General features: G+C 47.0%; 1 protein-coding gene across 1 annotated transcript in view; it reads right to left on the bottom strand.

Annotated features, from left to right (window-relative positions):
* Positions 1–1,004: 1,004 nt before the first annotated feature.
* The window catches only part of SMC1B (structural maintenance of chromosomes 1B), a 57,215-nt gene continuing 42,919 nt past the window's right edge, over positions 1,005–15,300 (bottom strand). Inside the window, exons 18-25 of the mRNA XM_081061555.1 lie at positions 14,283–14,436; positions 11,701–11,799; positions 9,792–9,948; positions 9,144–9,298; positions 7,265–7,416; positions 5,315–5,384; positions 2,655–2,765; positions 1,005–1,412 (exon numbers count right to left, since the gene is read on the bottom strand). Of these exons, the coding sequence (XP_080917681.1) occupies positions 1,302–1,412; positions 2,655–2,765; positions 5,315–5,384; positions 7,265–7,416; positions 9,144–9,298; positions 9,792–9,948; positions 11,701–11,799; positions 14,283–14,436 (1,009 nt within the window). The 3' untranslated portion in view covers positions 1,005–1,301. The remainder of the gene's footprint in view (positions 1,413–2,654; positions 2,766–5,314; positions 5,385–7,264; positions 7,417–9,143; positions 9,299–9,791; positions 9,949–11,700; positions 11,800–14,282; positions 14,437–15,300) is intronic.

Below are 15,300 nucleotides of genomic sequence, written 5' to 3'. Positions count from 1 at the left end.
CTGTGGAATGCGCCACGTGCACGCGCCAGCCCTGCCGGGCGAGGACACCCCCTTCCACCACTTGCCCACTTCATCACCCCCAATGCCCACTTCACAAGCCAACCTCAGTGCTTTTGAGAGAACCGCGCCATACTTACCATGGTATTTGGGCATTTCTTAACCATTTCGTGTGTAAACCAGCTATTATTTGATTAGGTTCCATGTGTTTTGGGGGTGCGGTGCCCCGGTCCTGAGGCTTTCACTGGGACTTGGCACAGCACGGCGGTTTCAGGAATGAGTATATTGCCTTAAACTGACAGAGCTGAAGGCTTACAGTCTGGGTCCCAGGCTATGAGAAAACAGCCCAGGTAGATGAGGGTCCACACTGAGCTCAGGTGGCACCGCAGGGACACTTCAGTGTCCAGTTGATGTCAGTCAAGGATGTCGGTAATTTAAACGGTATGGCCGGTACTAAAGAAGGACCGAAGGACAAATAGTGGCTTGTGCTACATACAGTTCGTGGCATGCACTGGAGAGGCGGGCGCAGGCCGTGTGACTTGACCTGTTTTGTGGGCACAGCGTGCAGTTCAGAAGCGAGTCCGTTACTCGGAGGCCACTCCTTGGCTAGTCCTTGGGCCATTAACAGAAGACGACCAGCACCTCAGATGTTCTATGCCGTTTTGGAGCGGAGATGCAGCACTGTTGAAAATTCTGCCACTTTTCCCACCTAGAACAATGGATTTAAGTGGAGAACTCAGTTGTTACCTGGGAAAGCCTGTGTTCTTCAGTATTTCCCTAACAGAAATTTCGGAAAATTTAGATTGCACTGAAACAGATAATTCAATTTCACCTAAAATTTTTATTTTGTTTATAAAATTGTAGATTGGAGACATTTGAAATTAGAATATTTATTTTTTATTGATATTTTAATATTCACATCAGTGACTGTGAAATAAATTCTCATAAAACCCAGGTGCAACACCTTCTAACTAGTATACTTAGAAACCAAGAGTATCCCTTAAAGATTAAACGGACGAGGTGTGACCAGCACAATGATGATGTAGAATTTAAGTGTTTTTCTCACTGGCTTTCAAAATGGAAGTTAAAACTGTGGCACGAAATAGTACCTTTGGTTTCTTTTAAAAAGTCATTCAAAGCTAACTCACAGGAACTATCTTTGGCGGGTAATACGCCTTCTCTGCAGTGGCAGCTGGCTGTCTTATTACTCAGGGCTGTTTGAACATCAGCTCACAACTAACCAATAAACAATGACGACCCTGACTGCCCTGTTTGCCCTGGGCTGGCAGCTGCTCCAGGGCACACTAGGTCCCCACAGGACTCTCCCGCTGTCTCCTGCTGCTTTCTCGGCCATCAGTGTCTGGATACTGAGAAAGGTCGAGGGTCAACACCCGGCTGAACATGCAGTCGTCTTGCTGGAATGAGCAAACAGTGTTAGTAAAGGTAAAGTGATTTGCATTTAAAAAGCAAACTCCTTATAGTCACCAAAGAAGCATTTACATCAGCTTTCTTTTTTGTATGTCTGGGAAAAGGCACTAGACTATGCCTCCCCAATATGGCTCTTTGGCACATAGATTGTTTTGAGCGATTGAGAACCTTAGATGCAGGAAAAGGAACAGACTGGGCCTAAGCTTTCCTTCTGTAAAGGGCATTTACGTTTATGTGGAAGATGACACCCTCCGTGCTCTTATGGGTTCGCAAAGGAGAAGGCACCTACTTGAGTCTGCAGAGCAAACCTGACTTGAACACCCCTTGTTTCCCATACTTTTCCCAGTCACCTGCCCTCTGTTACTTGCTCCCCCACCACCCGGAAGCCCCAAACCCATCCCTTTCCCTCCCTTCAGCCTAAGGTGGTGGAGCACCCCCCCGCGTGGGTCACTCCTGCTGCTATGCCCTGTGCACTTGCTCCAGGCACGTGTTTGTGACTCCTGTTTGTTTTCTCTCCTAACCCGTCTGCCAGGCGGACTGACAGGCTCCAGCCACAGATCTAAGATGGGCAGAGAAAACGGACTTTTTTCCCACTCCTTCCAGTGAGAATTTTATTTCTTCCTGCAGCATATTTACAGTGGTCCCCTAACATTTTGTAAGCACAGCAAGAGAAATCCATTTTTATCTTAGCTTGAAAGAAAACTCAGGAAGTAAAACCTAACTGTTCCCAAACTGAATGATTAGAATTAGTTGCTCTACTCCATCAGCTCAGGTAAGCATTTTGAACCACCTAAGAAAGGTGTGTTCAGAGTCTAAAAGTTACTATACAACTTGGAACTTCTGATCAATTTTTTTGTTTACTTCTGGTACTTCTGAAAGATAAATGGTTCCTTGTTAGTTCTACCACAATGCATTTGTTTTTGTCTAAAACATTCAAATATTAACAGAAACTGAAATACAATGTTACCAGTTTACTGTTAACTGTACTAACTACTAGTAGTTAATATGTACTACTATTTTACAAACAAAACTATCACATTCTACAATTTTTGATTTGCTTTTTCACTTAAAATATTCTGAATCTCTGTGTACTGCCATAGAAAAACATCTGAGTAGTTCCTTTTAAATCTTGTTTTAAAAATCATTCAAACCTATATTTAGCAACTGAATCAAACTGTCTGCAGACTCCACCAGGGCCTGTGGGTGTTGGGGGGCCCCTCCCCCTTTACCTCTGGGTAGACGCCGATCAGGGCATCGGCCTTGGAATACAACTCCTCTTTTAGGGAAATGATTATCATCTGAGTCTGTTCCTGCGTCTGCTCTCTGATGTAACTTGATACCTGGGAGAAAGAAACACAAGGCTCACCACCGAGGAAAGGCCTTGTTTCTGGGCTCTGGGGACAGTGATTCTGCATGTTTCAGTCTGCCCTTTTTAGGTGACAAGGCACTCGCCTTCCTGGTAATTCAGTAAATCTACCACAACCGCAGAAATGGAAATAGCTCAGATTTTAAAATAAGAGGTTAGTAAAAAAATATAAGCCTCATTAAATCTATGATCTGAAACTTCAGAATATTTTTAAGAATGAAGCTCTCTCTACAATACCCTATAAATACACCGTTTTCCTAACAAGATAAAACAAAACCGACCACACAGGTGTTTTATGAGGGGTGAAGAAGGGCTGCTGTGTAAACCTCCAACTTCCCATTTCACCAACGGAAAGCCTGCAGATGGGGAAAACACGGCCTGATGTATGGAGTCATGGTCCATAACCCATCATTTGGCGAAAGCGGTTCCTTCAGGAAGGTCAGTTCTAAGGAATGAGAGTGAGAACAAAATAGACTGGACAGAGACGGGTCCTGGCGACAAACTGCTCGGAGTGTGGGCAAGGTGGGGGCATCAGACTGAAGCCGCAGCCTAACAAGACGCCTGCCACGCCCCGCACCGCGGGCCCCGGGATGGTCTGCCTGTGCACCGGTCCTGGATGCACCCAGGTACTCGGGACACAGCTGGGGCAGCAAGAGCGCCAGCTTCAGGTGGGCAGTGAGGCGCCGGCTGAGCTGAATGATGAGGGCACCTGCTGTTGGCTCAGAGGCTGAGCCCACACGGGGACTCCTGCCAGAAGCAGCGGTAGTCACTGACGCAGGCCTACAGTCGGCACGTCACAGCAGCAGGAGAGGAGACGCATGCGAGCTGTAAGGCGTGCGCTGGGCTTGAAGCAACGCCCTCTGGTAAATGCTGGGCGCCACGGCCACAACAGGGTGTGGAAGCTACTGCAGCGGCTCATCCTACACAACCGCTCACTCAGTAAGCAGTGGTGTGCCAGGAACGCAAAGCTCACAGCCGAACGGGACACAGAGAGGTTTAAAGCACAGGCTGGGGGGTGCCCTATGACAGACGGGCCTTACCTGAGACCGAGTTCCCGGAGATGCCACTATACAAACATCTCCATTGTGCTAGAAGACACGACATCCTACATGCCACCGAGAAGAGGCCATCCACCGGGACAGATGCCTGCACCCCCAACACACAGAACATGGGCTACAAAGTGCCGAATCAACCCAAGAGGCGCTTTCTCCCACATGCGCCCGGCCTTGAGTCCAGCCAGCTGGTGCAGACTGGCTGGCATTCTAGAGACAAGGCAAGGAGTCCTTTTGTTCCCGTTCTTCTTTCAACAGTTACCCTAATGTCTGGCAGGTCTCAGAATGTGGCTCCTGCCTGACCTCCCAGCGTTCAGGGGGCTGGGGACTGCTTTGTTTTCTGTACTGTTCTTAGGCATACTGTGACACGTCCAGAAAGCAGTCTCCTAGAGACTACAACTTGGGAGTGCTGGGAGGTGACTTTCATGCCATTAGAAGGGACCTCGGACTGCAGCTCCTACAAGTCCCCTGAGTCTCCGGCATGTCACATGAAACTCAACAGAGTAAGAAATCAGGGAGGTCAGTGTTAGCGACTCCAAACCCCCAGGTGGCACCCCAAGAGTGACTACAGCTCTCGGAGGCAGACGCCTCCACCAAGCTCACACAAGACGAAGGTAAAACCAGAATGCCGCCTCACTCGTTAACAGGGAGACACGCATGACAAGAGCAGCTTCTTTGGAAGCAGCTGTAAGTGCAAAGCCCAGTCAGTCCTGGGAGGTGGACTTGTCTGGAATGAGAACCAGAGTCTAATCCATCTCCCAAACTGGATTTTCTCTGGCTGTGGGACCAGGACCCGGGGAATCTGCAGGCCCGCCCTACCCCTCCCCTGGGCAGTGACGGGCCCTACAGTGTTTGTGGCTGATCCCATGTCAAAAACTCCCAGTCAAGACGTGTGGCCCGCCAGCCTCAGGTGGCTTTGGATGTCTAGGCACCGATCTGGAGGGCTGACTGTACGGCGAACTCTCAAGGGTTCAACCTTCCATAGTTCCCCCATTGTCTCAAATACTGAAAACAGGTTTGCGCACAAGTACAGGAACTGGATAAACTTGAATAAGTGGAACGAGGGGGCAGGGTGCAGAACTTCGTTCCTTTGGGATTTTATTTAGAGATGTTATTTTTGGACTTTATTAAACAACTAATTTGGTCCTGTCTGCTACGGGGCCTGCGTTCCGTGACCCGACATCCCTTACCTATCAGATGAGAGAAGCCAGTTCCAGGAGCAACGCTCTGGACCCGGGACAGTGCTCCTTCCTTGACTCCATGGATTGATTCCCCACAAACTCCAAGGGGCCCCTAACCCTTGAATGAAAATGACCCTGAATCGTCTTGTTTTTAGACATTTCACTTAGATTTGATTTTTAATCGACAATTATGAAGCGAACTGTTTCTGTTCAGGGTAAGCTGCCTTCTGACCAGAGCATGAGCCCTGAATTATAGACACTCCTGGAAATAAACGTGGAGAGAAACTTACTTTGCCAATGTTTGTGTTGTCCAGCGCCGCGTCCACTTCATCTAAAACGAAGAATGGAGCCGGCCGAAAACTAGAGGGAAAACGACAAGTGGCAACTTTCTGTCCGTTTTACAAGATGGAGGAGAGGGTCAACAGTATTCAGGATGAATCCACACCTCCTTTCGGACAGTCGTCTGGGCCATCAGTGGGCTCTGTGTTGCCACTGCGTCCACAGGAGCTCTGCAGGCGGGACCTGGGGCGCCCCTACCTGCTCCCAGGTATTAAGGGTGCCGGTGGACTCCCCCTGCCTGCCCCCCTGCTCCCTCCCAGTCCTATCTGCCAACTCCTAACTATTTAACACTGCAGTGCCCGGCAGGAGGGGGCGCGCCTCTATCTGACGAGCCCCCTTGACGAGTTCATCTGGTCTTAAATACCACCACGTGTGGGTGGCTCCCACACTTCCAGTGAGAGTTCTGCTTTCTCTCCTGAACTCTTGCCTCCCATATCCAACAGCTTACTCAACAATTCACATCATGGTGTCTAATAAATAGCTCAAACTCATCCAAAATCAAACTCCTCACCTACCCCTGCAAACCTACCCCCTCCCATGGTCTCCACCCCAGCTAACCGCAGCTCTTATCACTAGCTGGTTAGGCCAAAGTCATCCAACTCCTTCCTCACACCCCACGCTGTCTGCTCAACCCCCTGCCCTCAGCCTGGCCCAGCCCGTCACTGTCTTTCCCCTTGATGGCCACAGTAGTTTCCTACCCCCAGCCTGCCACTGTCGCACACCATCCACTCTCTGCAGGTGCCAGGCGCAGTCTGGCCTCAGGGCCTTTGCACTTGCCAATCTTCACTAACACTCTTCCCTCAGCTCCCACATCACTGCTCCGGAATTCCTTCCTATCTCTGCTCAATGTTCCCTTCTCAGGGAGGCCTCCCAATGGCTTGTTAATGCAGCCAACCCTCCCCTGCTACTATCTCCAGTCGCACTTCCATTTTCTTCTCTACAGCATTTGCTATTTCTCATAATCCCCACGTTGGAGAATTCGTTTGCTAATTACCGTGTTTATCATCTGTCTTCCCCACCTAGAAGGAACTATCGGGGGCAGGGATTTTTGGATCACTGCTGTCTCTCCAATGCCTACAATAGCACTTGACACACAGTAAATATTTAGTGAATATCCACTGAATAAATAAATGGAGGGGCTGACACTTAGAAATAGTCTTCTTCTGGTAAGATTTACTCAACACAGGCTCACGTTTAGATCCATGCTCCTGCTTTTCCCCAAATCCCTCTGCATTAAGGGGATTTTCTTTTTCTTTTCTGTAATGACACATTCCTTTTCCTTCTAGAGACCAGTAAGAATCAGCTGTACAACTTTTATGCCAATCTTCCTGATCATGAAAACAGAGGCAGTATCTTCCATAGCGTAGGTCTTCGTCTCTGCGCTGAATGGGAAAGTTAACTGCCTTAACTTTAGCTAACGTTTTCATTTATTTTACAGTGTCACCATTATCAGCAGAAATGAGAAGGTTAAACATTTTTTTTCAGAATAAATGCTTAACATTCTTTACTCAATAGCAGATCTCTGAATATGGACTAGGAAAATAATATACAAGTCGGGTAATGTTTTATTTGGGTTGGTTGTTACTGTTTTTTGGCAATTCTGATGCCACGTCTTGCCCTTCCAAATAATTACCTTTCTTTTTTCTTTTCTCTAAAGCTGAAATATTAGTAGGTGCTGATAATAACAGAAATTGAATAAAAATCTGTTGAAGACTGAATTCTCTCTTAGATTTGCTGTCTCAGTTGTCACAGACGTAAACATAGCCTGAACGGTCTGGCTAAAGAAAACGGCTCGGTATCACATACTAACGCTAATGTCGCGAAAGACGGTGACTGACAGAACTCCGCAGGCGGCTCCCTGGGCTCTGCCCTGATGCACAGCCCAGGGCCCCGTGACCTACCTGTGCACCGCGAAGAGCAGAGCCAGTGCTGCCACACACTTTTCTCCCCCCGACAAGTTGTCCATCGGCATGAACCGTTTGCCTGGGGCCACACAGTTGTAGCTAATTCCCTCCAAGTAAGGCTCTTCTGGGTTCTCCGCGCTAAGAAATGCCTGAAACACGTGTTATTTATTTAGCAATATCAGAAAAACAATTAGTGAATTTCAACTTGGATTTGTAAGAATTTAACTGCAAACTATTCTATTGGTTAGGTTGTCCTCCATTTTGATGGGAAAATACTAATGCCTGTAAATAATGTATTTAGCTTCACATATAATCACGACAACAGGGTTGTCTGGGTGGGGTGGAGAGGAAAACACTGTAACATCCATACAGGATCAGGCCTTCCCACTGTTAGGTCAGCTGCGGGCATGGTCAAAGCGGCCAGAAGCCAAGTCATACCCCTCTGCCAAATTAGACCCCTCCCCAGGAGCCAAGTCATTCCCCTTTGCTAAATTAGACTTCTCCTTGCCTGACAGAGACTGGGGCCCTGGCATTTCCCAGAAAAGGCAGCAGACCGCTGGTGTGATAAGCAACTCCGGACACAGCCGCTCGCTCCCGATCTGCTGCTGGGGGCCTGCTCATCTGCCACCTCACTCAGCCAACCCCCCTCCCCAAAAATCACATATATACCTCCCATCCTCTACCCTGGGCGCGACTTCGCAGTCCCCGTCTGCGGACCGGTGAACCTCGCCTGGGAGCGCAGAATAAAGCACTCACTTTTCTCAACCCGCCTGACTAGACCCATTATTTCGCAGCAAGCCTTACACCCACCAGACTGCCATTGAAGCCTCAGCAGTACCGTGTTTCCCTGAAAATAAGACCTAGCCGGACAATCAGCTCTAGTGTGTCTTTCGGAGCAAAAATTAACATAAGACCTGGTCTTATTTTACTATAATATAAGGCCCGGTCTTTATAATATAATATGATATATATGATATGATATGATACGATATATAAGACCCGGTCTTATATTAATTTTGGCTCTAAAAGACGCGTTAGAGCTGATTGTCTGACTAGGTCTTATTTTTGGGGAAACGCGGTACATGCTGCAGTCTTAAAAATTAGTCTTCATTCAATTGCCATTGGTCCATTTGTAAAGCAATGTCATTGGTGCATTGGTTACTGAAACCTGTTATGGGCCATGTACTTAGATACAGTGATGTGTCCTGTCCTCAAGGAGTTACTGAGTCTTTCTCTTACTGAAAATACGTTATTTTTGGGTGAAATCCTAAACATCTGCTGTGGGATCACCTCTCAGTAATGAAAGAACACCATGAACAGAGTAAAAGCAGGCATCTGAGACCTGAGCTACATCTTAATCCCACACTCGGTTCCCCAGTCCCTGCTACGGATACTGACGATGGGCTGCACGGTGTACAGAGACCACGGCAGTGGGCACATCTGGGGGTGAATCCTGCCTTTAGTTCTTTCCCTCTCCTTTGTTACTCAGGTCAGCTCCCCAGACCCCAGACCAACCATTTCCCAAGATCCTCTACTTTACCTTACCTTCACTACAGATCACTGGCAGGTCTACAAAATCAAACCAGCACCAGACAACAGAACTCCAGAACTAAAAAGAACTTGGACACCCAATGATATGACCCATTCGTTTCTCAGATGAAGAAACAGGACCAGAGAGACGTGGACTTGTCCAGCCTGGCCAGGGGGAGCGTGAGTGGGCCTCAAACCCAGGTCATGATGATAATCAAGCTCATGAGCTGACTCTGCCCCATAAGTGAGCCCCTCAGATGATGTGGTGGGTATTTATTTCCCACCAGGAAAAACACCACCAATAATGCAAAGTTCCCACTAATGTTTGGGGGTGAACGATACATACTTGGGCACTGTTGTTTCTGCAGAGCTTCTTGTAGATTTGATCAATTGAGACTGAGATGTGCTCAAAACACTGGCTGAAAAGATCATATCGCCTCTTTTTCACCTGTTCAAACTCTTGCCTACAAATTCTGGCTTCCTTTCTGCTGGCCTCAAAAGCTAAGAGAGAATCAATGTACTTTATTTTAGAAACCACTGAGGGGCTTCTCTTATTCCAACTTTAAAGCATAAAATATTTTTAAACTTGCATTTTGAGTTTGGTTGTCTTGAGTGAAATCTACATTTAAAATACCTTAATTATTATTAATTCCATGAACAGTTGTTGAGTCATTTTTCTGGTAGAACTAATTTTTAAATAATGATGACAAGTTCTAATAGAGTATTTAACTCTATTAGATACTATTAGGCTGATATGAAAACTTATAGTGTGTTCTAAAATAACCAATAAATCTGTTTTTAAATTAAAGCAGAACACTTTTCAAAAAGGAAGCAATCAGTGATTCAGTATGGAAAATACACAGTAGTATAAGACAACAGAGAAAAAGATATATAATAAAAACAAAGGTACGATCCAGGGGGGCTGCTGAGTAGTACAGAAATAGAAACCCAAGCACCCGAATGTGGCGCTGCTAACAAGTGAGCTCAGTCTCACCGTCTGTCGACTCCTGAAACTTGTCTCGGACAGTCTGCAGGTTCTCCAGGGCTCTCAGGTTGGGGGCCGCAGTCTTCAGCAGGACTTCTTCTTGGGACGCCACTTGTTGCAGAAGGAGTCTAAGGTGGGTCTCGACTTCTTTATCGGATTGTAGAGCCTGTTATTGGACAGGACAGCAGTGATCAGCATGCCTGAGATCGAAGTGCTGAGGGGTCAGGCGCAGGCCCTGGACCTGCCCCCACTCCCTCCCTCACAGCCCCTCGGAGTCTGGGGCAGTCTGGGGCAGTCGGTGCTTCCCAGTTGGCTGCGCTCTGTCCTGGCTCTAGAGTTACAGACGCTGCTCTCTTGGAATGCGCATCACCTCCCTATTTCTTCATCTGGCTGAAAACAACAATTCCTAAATCACCTTCATTCACTTGTTCACTAAAAGGTATTGACCCTCTACTATGTATGAGACACTGACGGTTCAGTATGAAACCGTCCTGTCCTTGCCCTTCAGGAGCTCACAGGGACATCAGACATACACACTGTGAAAACCCTCTAGCAGGCAGGCAGGCAGGGGTGTGATGGGGCAGGGAGGGGACATCCAAGCCTTCAGGAGGGGTGACACTGAAGCTGAGACCTGAACGGTGACTGGCACTGCCTCGAGGGAGGAGGGAGGGAGGGCACAGGTGGGGCAACCATGACCTTCCAGGAAAGTTTTCCTGACCTCCCAGAGGGGCTTACTTAATATATGACAAAGGTGACATTTTGACTCATTGGGAAAAGGATTATTTGAAAAATGTTGAGTAAATTGGTTAACATAAGTACCTTTTTAAAAAACAGGTTTTTACCTCATATCATTCACTAAAATTTCAGATGAATTAAACAGGTAAATGAAAACAAAAGAAAACCATCAACAGGAAGAAAATATAAATATTTACTCAGTAATAAGGGGGAGGACTTTCTAAATACGAAAGCACCAAGTAGACTACAGAAAAGACAAAAGCTTCCAATTGCCTAAACATTCCACAAATACAATCAAAGAGCCTAACAAATCTAACAACTACACTGAGAACATACGAAATGAACAGATGTGGTGGGTCCTGCTACTTGGCATCCATTCCATTCCTTCCTTTCTAACAGCCCATGTTTGGCCACGAGTTCCATGTGGGGGCGGGGGGGGGGGCGGCCTGCTTGGTCTAAGACTGTCCCTCCCACCCAACAGTGATTGGTCAGCAATGAACATGTGACCCAATTCAGGCCACTGCGATGAGGGGATAATTGCTGGAAACTTGTAGGAAAAGCCTTCCTCAGTCTTAAGAACAGCGCCACTACCAAAGGCCTCTGTCTTCTCTGAAGGCTGTGGTTGTGTGGCTGGAAAGCTGACAATGGCTCCAGTCATTTTCCCTCCAGGGAGCAGGAGCCTCAGGACAAAGCCCCAGCACACAGAGCGCATGCCTAGAGCCAGCCGGAGCTCTGAACTAAAGAGGCCATGACCCTGGATTCTAGGTCATTGCTCTGCAGCTGGGCAGGACTGTTGCCTGCTAGGGGACCACACTGGGACAATGACAGGGCACATGCAGGATGCTGGAGTATGTTGGCTACTTTTGTCTATTGCAGGACTTTTCAAAGACTTTTCTGTTCATTGTGAATCTCCAAGAAGGGGACAGCCTTTCAAAAAACTGGCTGAGCATAGGAACTTCTCTGGAGAGACATTTCATGGCACTAGTGTTCTGCAAAACACACAGTGAGAAATGCTGATATAAACATTAAAAAGGTAACCCATCTATACTATTGCTACAAAAACCATTAGGAAATCTACTTTTCCCCCTGAACTTATGCTGTATGGTCTAAAAATTATTCTGCAGCACTTAAATATTCAATATTACTGGGAGTTAGTAAAAAACAACAGCAATCTTTCAATTACCTTCAAATCCTCTCTTAGAGAGCTGTAGTCTATCTCGATGGCTTCTTCTTTTTCATATATGTCAACTGTTGCCTGGGTACTTTCTGCTTGGGTTCCCAACTGGAAAACATATGAAGCGCTTTCCTCATTATCCGCAGTGCGATCTCCTCATCCGTCTGCCCCACGCCCACCAGCTGATTTCCACCTCACTCAGATTAAAAGACAACCTGCGAGGTCATGGCAGTCTGGTCCCGGCCATCTGGCCCTGTTACCCCTTTAACTTCATTCTGCGCCACGATGCGCTGCACTCACTCTGCTCCAGCCGCACTGGCGTCCTTGAACAGAGCGGGCACAATCCAGCCAGGCCGGGCCAGCACCGCCCTCTGCCTGGATAACCTGCCCCTGAAGGCCCGCATCACTCTCTCTCTCTCACGTCCTCGACTTACCGACTTACCGGCGACCTTCTCTCGGGCCACTCACCGTCTGACCATCTCACACTGCAAACCCCCCACGAATACTCCACTCTCCCTCCTGCTTTAGTTTTTCTTTAGCCTGTGTCACCACCAAACACGTGACATTTTATATGTTTGCCATTGTGTTTGTGTGCCGGTGTCTCCCCCCGTACAACGCGAAGGGAGGGGTTTCTGGCAGCTGCACTGTGATGTTCTCAGCACCTCGTGCAGCCACTGGCAACATGTATTGTAGTTTTAACATGTGCTGCTCTGTGCGCGAGGGAAGGACCAGGAAGGAGGCCACAGAAATAAAGGAGACCTACGCAGCTGTCATGCAGGATGGCTGTCAGCGTAATGCAGATCCCAAACCAAGACTCGGAAAGTAAGAGAGAAGAAAATCCTTGTCACTCACTCCTTTCTAGATATTCTCTGACAAACAAATAAACTCAATGAAACAACTTTTGGAATTGTGTCTACACGTCACGTAATAGATGTGTATGTTAAGACAGTTCAAGTACACGTTGACCTTGGATACAAAATGTAACCTGAATCCCCGAACCGCTCAATCCCCATCTCTTGATTCGCTGTCATGTTTTCTGTGACACTTCTAAGCCATCAGGGGCCTCACTACTCAGAGCGTGGTCAGCGGCCTGGCCACAGTGGGACTCCCCCGGGAGCCGTGAGAATGGCAGACTTGTGGCAACCAGAGCCTGGGAGGCTGCATGCTCACGGACTGACGTGGGGACCAGTGATCTAGTCTCTCCCACAACAGAAGAATCTTCTGTGAGAATCCTGGCAGGTGCAGGTAACTCAGCCTCTGTCTGAGCACCTCCAGTGGAAGGGCAATCTCAGGTTCTACCTCACAATTGTGGTAAGACAATCACTCCTATAACAACTGTTGTAAGATGATTAGTTCTACCCGGTGATCCTTGTTCAGCACTCCAGAGAGGCCATTAATACCTTATGCCTTTATCGAGTATCTCGTATGGCATCCTCATCACATGGCCACACTACATGTGCTGACAAAATCCCAGTCAGGGACGCACCATCGGAGGCCGTCCATCTTTCTAGTACCAAGTACTCCTGAGCAGAAAAAATCTGACTCTGTGGCCTCCACGCCCAACCCCAAGATCTCCTCAGGACCAGAAAAGCCAAGTGTGATCCTTCTGCTGAGACAGGACCGCCTTCCACGGGAGGAGGAGAACCATATCCCAAGCCTTCTCTTCCCAGCCGGACATGGTCTGGGCCTTTTCCCTCTCCTGGACTCTTTACTCTTAAAAAGCATCATGCTTTAAAAGGTGACTGCAATATTCCAGTGTGGCCTGACCAGCACAAAGTGGAATAAAACTCCCACTTTTTCCTTTTAGATAATCATTCAATGTTAGTCCACCTGCCTTGAAACTCCCCTCCAGGAATAACAGTCTTTCAAGTTAATAAAGAAGGAAATAACTTCACATTCCTAGTGGGCATGTTAAGAATAACTCTGAAGGTTCGCTAGCTGACAGAGCGCTAGGACAACAACGTCCATTTAGATGTCAGTCAGGAAGATTGCTTCCGCCTTTCCTCTCATCTAACAAACCTTTTCCAAATTTACATCGCCTTTTAAACAGCCAGATGGATGAAAGATGGACGGCCTCTAGTGGTGAGTGCCTGACTGGGATTTCTCGTTCTTTCTGTAGTATACTGAGTATTGTTTTTCTGCTCTCACCTACGTCTGTTATTACCAGACAGCCCGTTCCCTCTCTCTGCACCCGTGAAAATGGACACATGACCCAGAATGAGCCCGAGTTCTTCCCCAGGATGTTTCTGAAAGAGGTCAGGAAATACTTCTTTTTTCCTTCTGGTCAGAGCTACTGATTTCTCGTCAGTATCTCTCTACAGGGAAGAAACTGTGGTCTATCCTGTGGGCTAAAAGGACCGGGATTAGCGAGAGAGGAGAGAATGGCCCGGAATGCCTGGTGCTCTGGAGTGATGATGGTTTGGGCCTTTTCCATCCTAGGAGGAGGAGATATCTCGTCTTCTCTGCCCCTAACAGGGCTTCAGAACAAGGGGAGGGAAGGACCTGCAGCGCTGGGATGCCACTAAGCAGCATAGGGCATTCCAGTAAGTTCCACACCACCGCACGTATTTTAGAATCATTTGCTCGAATACCTCTACTTCAAGGATGTCATCCAGCGACCCCAACAAAAGAGTTATTTCAATGTCTTGAACTTTGCAATCAAGCAGCATATTATGCTTCTCCAGCCGTTTCTGTTCCAGAGAAGATTGAATGATTACAACTTCTTTTTGCCATTTTTTCACTTCCCTGTAAATACACAGATATGAAAAGGCGATTATACTTTACTTATTAGGTAAAGTTGCGTCAAAGAAGAACGATACGTTATAAACTTACATGAAAAAAATTATTTTTTCCTATGTGTGCTGTAAGATCTAGAGCAGGGTGTCCAAACTGTTTTCCACGGTTTTCACCAAGGGCCACATGCGGTAAAACACACACACAGCCGGGCCGCTCACGCGAGGTGAAGTACGTATTGCCTCACCTGGTTTATTTAAGTAAACTACATATATTGTTGGAATTTGCTGAGGGCCAATTAACAATGGATTGCGGACTGCAGTTGGCCTGTGGGCCTCAGTTTTGACACCCCTGCTCTAGAGTGATCTCACTGATGCTTGTAATTGAAACTTGAACACTCCTGAGAAGGGAGGTGAATCTGATTAGTTAATCTAAGGGAGAACTGAATATTTAACAATGAGTACTGTTACTTCAGTCAGGCTAACAGCAATACAGTGCTTTCCTACTTTATTTTTAAATCTGTACAGTTTTTCAAGCTGCATTTCTCTCTCAACATGTAAGTTCTACGTTTTAGGACCTCAAACCAAGAGTCTCAGTAAGAGAAATGTCTAACTAAGTAAGTCATTACACAAAATAGTCCGAACTTTTTTTCCTACCACCACTACTAATATGCCTTCTATCTGAAATGAGGGCTCGGGGGTTTTACCAGCTGAAACAATGTAGGATTTTTAAAGAGGAACTAGAAACAGAACCAAAAAAATAAAATAGAACACATTAGAAATTATACGGTTTTCAAGAATATGATGACAGAGACGTAGTTCTGTTTAAGCTTTAAAAAAAAATCAACAGTAAACAAACTTTCATTGCACCCAAAAA

Source organism: Rhinolophus hipposideros (genome assembly GCF_964194185.1).
Source record: "Rhinolophus hipposideros genome assembly, chromosome: 9".
Classification (NCBI taxonomy): Eukaryota; Metazoa; Chordata; class Mammalia; order Chiroptera; family Rhinolophidae; genus Rhinolophus; species Rhinolophus hipposideros.
This window is presented reverse-complemented; position numbering and strand designations above follow the sequence as displayed.